The sequence below is a fragment of the Varroa destructor genome, unplaced genomic scaffold (assembly GCF_002443255.2).
Source record: "Varroa destructor unplaced genomic scaffold, Vdes_3.0 BEIS01000001.1, whole genome shotgun sequence".
NCBI classification, from domain to species: domain Eukaryota; kingdom Metazoa; phylum Arthropoda; class Arachnida; order Mesostigmata; family Varroidae; genus Varroa; species Varroa destructor.
Window position 1 is genome coordinate 26,261,995 of NW_019211454.1, and position 11,143 is coordinate 26,273,137.

Genomic DNA, 11,143 nt, shown 5'->3' on the forward strand with positions numbered 1-11,143 from the left:
TAAGAGTGAATATGCCCATTTATTGAAAATGAATCACCATTTAAAAAAAAAACCTACAGGTTACGCAAAAAACAGTCATAGGTGTATACTGCAAGGACGACAATTATCAATGAAATCAGTTTTCCACTAGGCAGTTTATGTTTTTTCCCTTAGTCACACACATATTTTCTTGGGCATTAATGTAGGTATATAATGCGACCTTCACTTCCGGAAGTTGCAGTTGGTTGTAACTAGGTTAATCTCAAACGAGGTCTTTTGCAGCACATATCTCCGCTACCTCTGCGAAAATAGTAATATGCTAATCTCTTTCCATAGCTTACAGAAAAACACCACTGAAGTCGACAATGTCGCTTATTCTTCTTACAAATAAGCAGCTCGTTTATAACAGTTGCTTACGTAAACTGATTTAGATGTGTCCCAAAAATAAGAATACTTGCGTCGGTGTCAAAAGCCATTCAAAAAATCACTTACCCTAAAACCCTACGCGAGACCCGAACTGGAGATTTGGCGAAGTTCTAGAAGAAATGGCGACGGCGATACCGGACGTACAACTTGAAACATAGTTGTTTGTAGGGGTTGTGTGAGAGCCGACCCAGAGTAAAGCTCGTGCCAGCCAAGTTCCTGGGACCATCCTCAAACGGAATGAAATTTGCACTGTACAATCGGTCAACAAATCGTTCAAGCAGAAACTTCGCTAAGGCTCCAAGCGCGCTGCGATAGCAGGACGAAGCCTCCATTGCTACAGCTTGCGTAATGGATCTCTTCAATATAGTGGTGGCCAATACTACTGTGTAATGGGTCCGAATGACGCTTATTTCTGCTGAACCCTGATCGACGTGCAGGTAGTGACGATGTAATTTCCAAGGTTAAACCGGTACTTTACGGCGAATTCAATAGTATTTTTTCTTAGACTATGGCTTGGAATCTTTTTTTTCTCACACTATACAATGAAAAATTTAATAGTTTCGTGGGATTCTTAACTTGAATGGGTCTGTCTCCGTGATGGTGCATCGGTAACGTGTTTGCCTGCTGAACTTAAGGGCACGTGGTAATCTAATGGGGCGTGAACTTCTTTTATTTCGTGCAGAAAGTTAGTCGTTTAAACAATGTTTAAGGACGGCAGTGGTGGATGTTAAGCCTGCAACAAAAAAAGACAGTTAAAAAATCTTTTTCTTAAAATCCATTTCATATATATTGTTAAACAATGGCAACTATATCATTAGATCGTAGATAATTATACCTTATCCAAAAGTATCCCGAATTGCTACATTTATGAAGATTCTTTTTGTGGGAAACTTGAAGTACGAAATGCTGGTCACTTTATAAACAATGATTATTTAAAACGGCTATGGTAGAATCACCCGTTTGTTCTCTAAGCCAAGACAGATCAGGTCAATCGTCAACGTTAATAGTAGCCACTATGAGTTTTTGTTACATGTTCGTATCTTTTATAACGCCTCATGAATAATCATAGCTGGAAGACATTGATTGCCACTTCTCCGACTGGAAAATTTACCTAGCCTAGGCACCTCTTTCTCAAAGGGCCCGCTGTATTGCCATACACAAGCGTAATCATAGCAGTGGTCTTGTTTTATTGCTCAGCGTACCTTATACGGTACTTCGTGACATAGTGATAAGATGATTTGCAACTCTGAACGTACCATACCTCTTCTATATCAATACGCACCACTAGTATAGAGCCGAACAGAGACAGTACTTACTTATAAGGCCTACATTATCTAACTCTCTTTAACTATCTCTCTAAGCAGATTTATTTTACTTTACGCTCAGTTCTAACGGTTCGTAAGTTTGCCCAGGAACCAATAAAAACAGTCATATATCCATCTGGCCATATTGTTTTTGTTTGCATTTATTCATCGCATCTAGATTCGCTGCTTCAAGTTTTGCCGATATCGCATCAAAAGTACACAACTAGCGTGAAAAAAAAATTATTACTTACCCAATTTATGGTACTCCGGTTTGAATGGTGCTCAAAATTAATAGATGAGGAGTATAGTTCTCGCGCTCAAAAGCTTTCCTTTATCATTTCTCTCTCGTCTAATATCCCCTTCGAATACACTCTTCTAATTCTATCTGTATGCTGTGAGCGCAACTCTAGTTCGACAGAGTTCCTTAAAAACGTGTTTTCAACAAGTTCTATACCAGGCGTCTCGCCAAGACTAGGACATTGCCTAAACCGCTCGGAACGTTTGCCTTGTGTACGGCAATTATGCTATCACTCAAAAGATTACTGAAGAAAAAAGGTGGTTTGCCAAGCTTGAAAATAACAATGGGACCTAGGGTATTCTCCCCCCTCTGACCAGTTATCCGATCTTGATAAGTACCATTTGGAAATACTTTTGTAGGAAGATGGTCAACAATTAACTTAGGAATTAGCCAAAAAGATCAGCTGCAGTCATACGACCCTTGTTAACTATTTCGAGTCATATGAGTCTAAACAGAAACTTCGGTACCCCACTAACCATCTGAATATAGCGACTAAGCGCTGCACCTCAGCACTTCACTCGGCGTCATGAGTCGCGTGGCCACAGTAACTAATCTTTACACAGAATTGTCATCGGCGTGAGAAGTGGCGTCCGTACATCAACACGAACTAGATTAGATGTTCCAGACGAGCAGGCAAGGCCCAGGGTCCAACCATGTTTTTATCTAAGAAAGGTTGGGCTTTGCGTGTGATGGGACTGCGACAGCCCGATTTACTAACTGCAACCATATCGGCGGTCGACGTGGTTCATTGGCCCAATTGTGTCGAGTCAACCGGGCCCTTCATGACAAAGGACCTGATAAACGAGATCCGGTGATCTTGCGCGACAAAAACGCGAGGTACACGCAGCAAACCTTCTCAAAGCTACACTTTTAGACTTTGAACGGGAGATTCCGTTGTATCCCTTATAATGCCCGAACCCGACGCCAACGCGCTTTCTTTTTTTCTGTTCACTGGCCAATCACCTTTTTGACTTTACCGTCGAAACGAAACCCGCTACCTTCTGGTGAGACGCCACATATGTTATTTAGGCGAAAGGTGGGAAGATATTGTGATTAGTGTCGGGGATGCATAACATGATCTCTTATCGTCACAGCTATAGGTGAGGACTCAGGCTCTATACGTTGCATTTGTTCCGAAATCAGTTTTCTGAAACTGCCCACTTCGGATCATCGTGATAGCACTGAAAAAAGCAACCGGCAGAGCGTTGGAACCATTTAAGATGAATACAACTACGTAAAATTATCAGTTCTGCAATAGATATTTTAGCCTTGATGTATTGCGGTACGTAAATATCAAGAAGGCTTAAATTAGTTAGCGCTCGTCGATCACTGTTAGCTCAAATCCATCATTGTATGTTGACTGCATAACAGCTTTTTGTGCACGTTTGTTCACGCAGCGTCATGGCTTGATAAATGCTCAATAGGTCGGTTTGTCCGCAAACTGTTGGAGAAGCCGCGGTATTGACAACTTTTTGCTTACTGTTACGGACTGTAGTTGACAAACAACAAGCCTACAATTACGTCTACTACATACATATATATATATATATATATATAAACTAGAAAAAAAAAAGTTGTTTCATATGGTAGCTTGTGTGTATCGATTCAGCATTCGATGTGTATAGGTTTCTGCAGTGGCAGAAATTCATCCTCGTTCGCTTTATATCGTTCGACTTTTACCACGAGTGCTTTGCTAATGCGTGAAGTTACTAGAGTCTGCCTACAAATCTGCTTCGACTTTTTCTCAGGTACATTACTATTATATTGTCTAGTGGTACTGAATTTCAGACTCATTAGCAAGTGGCGTGCCGGCAAGGTATCTCCTTGTTCGTATTCTACCTGCGGCTAGCTGGCCGTACTGCCGAGTTTAGTCATGCATAAAATGGGCTGTCTTCAACAGCAGTGATAAATAGGTTGTCCTGGCCTTTCCTATAAGCACTGAAGTAGTCAGGAAACCCCTTTGCCGAAGTTAACGCATGATGTTTTCTTCGGCAGAGCGAAACCTTGGCACTAAAAAAGCGTATTCTTCGATATTGGAGACGAGACAGGCAGCATGGAACGTAGAGAAAACGAAGGACCGCCGAAAAGCAACAAGCATGTATGAGACGAATGGCTTTTACATTTTCCAGATACACATTGAATGTACTCGTACAGCTTCAGCTATACACTGCCGTACCTCAAGACACGAGTAAAATTATACGTAGTTACGTCCGTCGAACGTATATTATTGTCAAAAAGCGTAGCATTCGATGTTTTCACGCAGCTTTTTCAATCGTACGCTTGTGATTCTATCAAAATAAAACTGGTAGATTCAAGCTGGCACATATTTATATACATGTTATTAAAAATACTACTTACGACAATGAACGTCTAAAGAAAAATAATCACAACTCGAGTGCAACATGTTTATTAACTAGGTTTACATGTAGGTATATGAGCTCGTAGTAAGCTCTATCTGCAGCCCGATAAATCGTAGCGTTGTCAGATAGACCTGATTTTGTAACGCGGTAGTTTTTTTTTTTTACTACTTGTCATCCATCAATAGTTACTTATTAATCCCAAACAGAGAATATCTACTTTTCTTTCGACGGCGACATATTCGATTGTTGGTAATCGTTCGCTTTAGAAACCAAGTAGATTTATAACAAATGAATAGTATTTTTTTAATTTTACAATATTTTATCTATTTAATATTTTAATTTACAATATTTATTTAGTTAATAAGAAGATCGCCACAATATATCAGCTTACCGAATCAAAAATGAAACTTCACACCATTTCGAAACAAATTTAGGTATTATTCGTACGTGAATTTTAATAAAATTATTATATTTAAGAAAATTATTAACTAAGCGGTTAAGGCGACGACGAAAGGTGAAAGACCGCTCCTTACTATCCTATTTCTACTTTATTTAGCACAATAGAATACTTATAGGGTTGTGTAGTGGACCTAACACCTCCAGCGCGAACTATAGGGGCCCGGGAAACTTTTGGGTATTTCCGCAAACTCGCGAATTTACTCTTCTCTGTTATTATGCATACTTTGACAGCCAGAATTACTCTTAATTAGTTAATTTTTCCTTAACAGACTTATTTTAGCTAATTAATTAACCAATTACGGAATTTCAAGGACAACAAATGCCGACTTCCCTCCGTAAATAGGTACATGTTTCAATTTGGTTTAACCTATCGTTTTTTAAAATAATATCCTTTCGACCCGTATCTTTTCATTGCCTCTTTATTTGCAAATAGCAATATATCCACTGCAGACTGCAAAATCACTTCGAGAGAGCAGTTTTGTTTGTACACTTAACTATTCGTTTACGAGTTCAGATGGAAAATAAAATACTTATCATATCAATTGTTAAGTGATATTTTTTGTCATGTTCCTTTAACAGGAAGCCGTACTTGGGTTTCCAATAATCCGGGGCTGTAGGTTCGACTCAGTCATATATTCCTCCACTGTCGAGCCACTGGTTTATTATTGTCAAGCCGCTGACATTTAATAGCGCTGCTTTTGAGCCGAGGCTCTTCCGCTTTCCATGCGGCTCTGAGGGCGCCGACCCCTTGAGCCAGTGGACGTTGAGCGAGCGTTGTTCACCTCCACCCACTCAAACATTGAAGGTTGTACACCGCCAGCTGAGGTCTGCCGTCGTGTCGCACCCTGATCGGGAGCCTTGTAAACGACTTTGAGCTTATTCTTGTTGTCTAGAATAATTTCTCCATCCAAATAAACCTCATTTATGAAGCTTAAGAGTCGATCCACCTGCACATAGTTAGAAAGATGCCACGTCAAACGGAGTATAGGGTCCGCTAAAGCGAAAACTAGCGTGTATGTTGCACAATACGTATTTGTCAGATTACCTTTCGCTTCTTAAAGCATTTATCCAGCTTTGTTTCTACTCGGACAAAATTATACGGTAGCAGTATTTTTCTTGTATTGTGTACAATTACAACGTTTGTATCAAAGCTAATGAAAAGCTAATAACAACGTTCAAGAAGTAGACCTTTTCAGGAAGAGAATGAACTTGTGACTCGATCGTCATGGGCTGCTCGGTAGTTCTTCCATTTCCTCGGCTCATTCCAAAAAAGCCCTTGAATATAATAGTCATGTACAAAGTTATCAGTATTTACCTATTCGATGTTCAACATTATGCATTAGATTTTTATGACTTCGGGATGAAACGATCTAATCTTACAGAGATAGCATCCTGTAATACCTACCTTGACCTTTCGACCCATGAAGCTGATGATCTCGTAGTCATTACATTGTTTTTCTATATCCGCTTTGACTGACTGGAACGAGCTAATGATCAGTGTTACGAAGAGATTGAGAAGTATCACCGACGTGATGAAGGCGAACACGAAAAATACAAGGGGTCCGATGACCGGTGACGCCATTGAGATCTCGTCAAACTTGAATTGGCCTCGTGCCATGTCGAAACATGTTTCCGCCGATGTAACGAAACTTGAAAACTCCTTCATTTTGGTCCCTAGCACGATGTAAAACACCTGAGTGAACGCGAGGAAAATCACCCAGAAAACAACGAAGAACGATGACAGATCCTTCGAGCATTGCGACAGTGTCGAATAAAGTACGCCGATCCGCTTGTTGAATCGAAGTAGCTTCGTGAATTTGAGAATTGAGATAAAGATTAGGAAGCTCATTAGGTAGCCGAATACTTCGTCGACGGCCGCCACCCGCTGCAATTTTATGTAGGCGTTGCCGTGTGACCGTTCGAATATTTTGAGAATTTTTCTTGTCATTGCCATACGCGATATGTAGAAGAACATGCAGGCATAGCTAAGACCTAGAACAACGAGTTCGGTGATATTCCAGTACGAGCGGAAGTAATCTATCCGCAATGCTCGAAAACTCTTTGCCTCACGCACAGTGAAGTATATGATAAAGCCGATAAAGGAAACTTCGCAGAGGAGCACAAATAGGCCAAATCCTTGATGGTAGCGCATCAGCCGAATGCCATCTATTCGGTAATTGGGTATAATTCCGCCGCCCGGATGAAATTCGGCCACAATTGTTACTACACCGAATAGGTTCACCTGTTGATAATATAAAATAAGCAAACTTTACTTGGCTAGATACAGTAAAACGTACTGCGTAGGTATGAGACGCCAAGTTCGACGAACGCACGATTCCGTCTCGTAAACTATTGTCTTTTACCTGCGCGTTGTAAACGGAGAATTCGATGAATACAGCACGGGTCCCTCCGTCAATCCAGTTGGACACCTCAAGTTCATTTATTCGCTTGATAATGCTTTCCTTGGTACCTCGAAGACGCATAATATAACCACCACCTAAATGGAATGGTAATAATTAGTAGATAATAGATAGTTAGCTACGTTGCATGACTGCGTTTCAATAAAAAAACAAGTAATTACGAGTAAATCGCTCTGAGAGCCGACTAGATAACAATCTAATATCAGTTAAACAATAGCTTTACGCTGTAGAAGTATCATTTTTATCAACAGAAGTTAAAAGCAAATTTCGCTTTACATTATTTTGGTAGCAGAACCAAAACGCACACTCATTTGCACCGCATATATAGTATACCTCCGTAAACATCGAGTTTTCCCCAAAATGGAAGTCCGTGGAGTTCTTTGGCCTTCTTATGTCTCCATTCCTCGTCTGTTAGATTAGCTGGATTGAATAGGATACTATGATTTTTGGCCATCGAAACCCACTTAGGGTGATAGTGTTTTTTGTCTTCTTTGATCAATGAAGACTGTCCTCGACATTGACTGACCACGTTCCGCATCAGTTTCTCCACCTTACACGAATCTATAATTAATAGAGTAAAATAATTAACGATGTGCAATAATAATAAGGAGCGAGTTCAATGTATGCGAAAGGTATTGTAATTATTTTCATCATTGGCTTCAATACTTCACTCCATCGACTAAGTATTGCATCACGAGTCCGATGGTCGGTATTATTTAGTTGCGTTCACGAAGTACGGAGCAGTTATTTTCTACCGACAGTGTTCTTCTTGGTCGATCAGATCGCTTAGCACTTGTCTAATTGAAGGCTGTGAAGCTTTTTTCCACACCGTGTGAATTTGTGAAGATAATTTTCAAAACCGCCATTGCTAGTCAAGTAACGTTCGTGCTAGTAAAGCATAGTCTTCTCTACATCACTTAATCCTCTCGTATTGTGCACGTCAAGATGAAGTTAAAGTAGGTATCTTAATCGTTCTGTTTCATCGTTCGTGAGCCACGTAATACGTTTTGTGCTGACACTTACTTGGTTTGGCGCGTATCTGCCTCATAACAGCATAGCCCATGATACGATTGACTCGGTCGTTTATGAATCCACGTAGACCGAATGGCTGTTGACCGTTGTACCATTCTCCCACTTTCAGCTGAGGCACGACCGTTTCGCGAACGTATTTGTAGAACCCGTCGGTCGATGAAAGCTGCAAAGGGAAACGTTCGCATGTATGTACAATGGAACGTGCTGAAACGTGTGTTTTCTGAAAGTATTTATTATAGGTGCACTGTACAATAAAGAAAAAAACTGAGCATTTGGGATCAATTGAGACACTTTCAGGAGGCACTGCTTGTCATAGAGGGCGTGCGCTTCTTCGGACTGAAAAAAAATCAGATTTTTTTAGCATAAATCATTTACGGTGGAGACAAAGGATTTGTGCTTTAGGTATTAGCGAACATTAGTTATTGTGCATTTTTGGAGCACTAATCCTTTCTACATCCATATAAATTAGAAACATTTATGGTTGCCCGAAGTCGATCATGTACATGGAAAGCCCGATTCTACACGGTTCCTGAACGGTCTGAAAATGGAATCCATAAGGCGAAGTAAATAATCTACGATAGGGATTAAATTATAGAGCTTGAAACTTCGCTTAAAAGTAACGCAGGAACAAATAGTAGAAAATACCATTTTGGATGAGGAAGTTTAATAAGAATGAAATTAACAGTTGTTTGTAGAGAGGCGCACTCAGCTGCCTACTTCTTGCGCTTTCTTTTAATATGATTTGTACTATTTGCAATTGTAGTCTAATGTCAGCATAACGTTTAAATATGCTAGGTCAGTCGGACGGACAAAACACGATCATGAAGAATGTGCTAAGAAGCATTAAGGAAAAGAAGAAAAAGTTTCACCTCCTGAATATTTGTCTTCCTTTGGATGCAGCCTATAAACGAGCACAATAGTTTCTCCCGGACTTTATATATCATTTCACTCCTAGTTGAAGTACGGTGTATACCCAACGTATACAAACCTCCATAAATTTAGCGTTCTCGATGAACTCGTTCTTGAGGTTCATCTGCATCCAATATGCGTTAGGATCACGATTTCCATATGATAATACGGTAAGTAGCCAAAGGAAGAGTAGATACGAGAAAATCTCACGTAAGATGGCCGACATTTTTAGTTCTCGCATCCTTTCCTCGCGAACGCCATCGAGATCACCCTTTTGCGGCGGTTTATACTGCCGACGACGCGCGCTACCCGCAGATGTACCAGCTGCAATGAAACAATCCAACTAATTATTACTAGTCAGGTTGTTACATAAACTTTTAATGTATACTGAAACGTTTAAGCGGACATCGATCAGAGAACGCGTTGAGTTGCTGATTCCATAATAGCTAAATGTAAATTAGTCGAATCACAAAGGTTTTATAATGATCGCAAATTTATATCTAAACTCAATAGACAAAAAAAGTCAGCTTTCAGAATTTAAATTTCGTTTAATCCGCCCCGAAATGTTGTTGGTCCAACTCTGAGGTAGGAATTTTTATTGAAATTTCAGGTTGTCGCCTGTTTTTCTGTCGCTACAAATTGAAGTAGAGGATAGAAATGCCGAACCGAAGGTGATTTGTGTCCGCACATATATCATATGATTTCGTCAAATCGGTCGTACCTTTATTAAACAAAGGGGCAAATGGTGTAAAGGAGCAGAATATGGTATCTTTATGTATAATCGATGCAATGGCGACTATTGTTCTAAATCTTCTAACATTAGTAAATGCTTTAATACTGCATTGGTAAGCTTAATGAAAACATCGTGACTAGTCGCGTACGGATCGTATGATCATTTGAGAAAAAACTACTAAGATAATTTCGGTCCGAAAAATTTCAATTTTCAATTAGAAGTACCGTTGCGACTTTTGTCCGATCAATATCCCGGCAATTTCAAAAAAAGTGCACCGTTCCAACTATACTCTTTGACCACTTCAGACATCTTTCAACACCATTATTATTACCATGTTATATCTTATTATTAACATGTTTATATCTAAAATGATCAAGTTAAGGACGCGTTGTTCCAAGTGTGCGTTTGACATGGCACAACTATTACTTTTTCAGTAAAGTGCTATTGTGACTGCTTTTTACGATAGTACCTTTGAAACGGACTATAGAAAATTCAGTTTCTCCATGCGTTACCACTTGCTAACTCACCAAAATAATAGTTTACGAATATAGTGGCTTCTAGATTCATGGTAGCGTAAGTAGCAGGACTTTTTCAAACATGATGTTACTCGTTCAAAAGCTGGGTAGTATTGCATTTAAATGATGCCATCTCGAAATTGTAATTATGCTTTCCTGCTGCCCTTAAAACATACCAGACTGAAAAAATCTTCCAGACAGGTTCGTGAAATTAAAAAATAACCGTTCGTTTACATTGTCAAGTATTTTTTTTCAGTGACAGTCGATTGAGATCGTACGTGGAAAACAACGCAGGCCTTCACCAGTAACTTTCCTGTATCGAAAAGGCTATGCATTTGTTGTTATGAGGAACAACTGGCGTATAGACACACAAAGGCAACGCAAGGTCCGGCTGACGATTAGGTCTATCGACATCGGGTGCCCTTCGAAGCCAATCGAAAATGACAGTGAGACGAAACAGTTTCTGCACAAATGGCCCCCAATGACTAGAGAACTGTTGCTGAATCGTATGTAGCACTAGAAGAAATCAGTCTCGTAACTGAGGCTAGCTTGAGAAGGAGACGTGTCGGTCACGCAAGAGCGCAAAGGGACAGTACAAAGAAGAAATCAATGAATATCCTGTCAGGAGAGCATTACGGCTGTGGAAATACATTTTTGTCGAATTTTACCTAGCAAATGTATTTACAGGTTTATAAACAGGTTTACTTT

The 11,143-nt window shown here is 39.9% G+C and overlaps 1 protein-coding gene across 1 annotated transcript in view; it reads right to left on the bottom strand.

Moving 5' to 3' along the window:
* Nucleotides 1-4,398: 4,398 nt before the first annotated feature.
* LOC111255262 (polycystin-1-like) overlaps nucleotides 4,399-11,143 on the bottom strand; it is an 81,957-nt gene continuing 75,212 nt past the window's right edge. The window contains exons 46-52 of the mRNA XM_022817028.2: nucleotides 9,267-9,511; nucleotides 8,270-8,441; nucleotides 7,580-7,807; nucleotides 7,190-7,323; nucleotides 6,232-7,068; nucleotides 6,015-6,101; nucleotides 4,399-5,773 (exon numbers count right to left, since the gene is read on the bottom strand). Of these exons, the coding sequence (XP_022672763.1) occupies nucleotides 5,510-5,773; nucleotides 6,015-6,101; nucleotides 6,232-7,068; nucleotides 7,190-7,323; nucleotides 7,580-7,807; nucleotides 8,270-8,441; nucleotides 9,267-9,511 (1,967 nt within the window). The 3' untranslated portion in view covers nucleotides 4,399-5,509. The remainder of the gene's footprint in view (nucleotides 5,774-6,014; nucleotides 6,102-6,231; nucleotides 7,069-7,189; nucleotides 7,324-7,579; nucleotides 7,808-8,269; nucleotides 8,442-9,266; nucleotides 9,512-11,143) is intronic.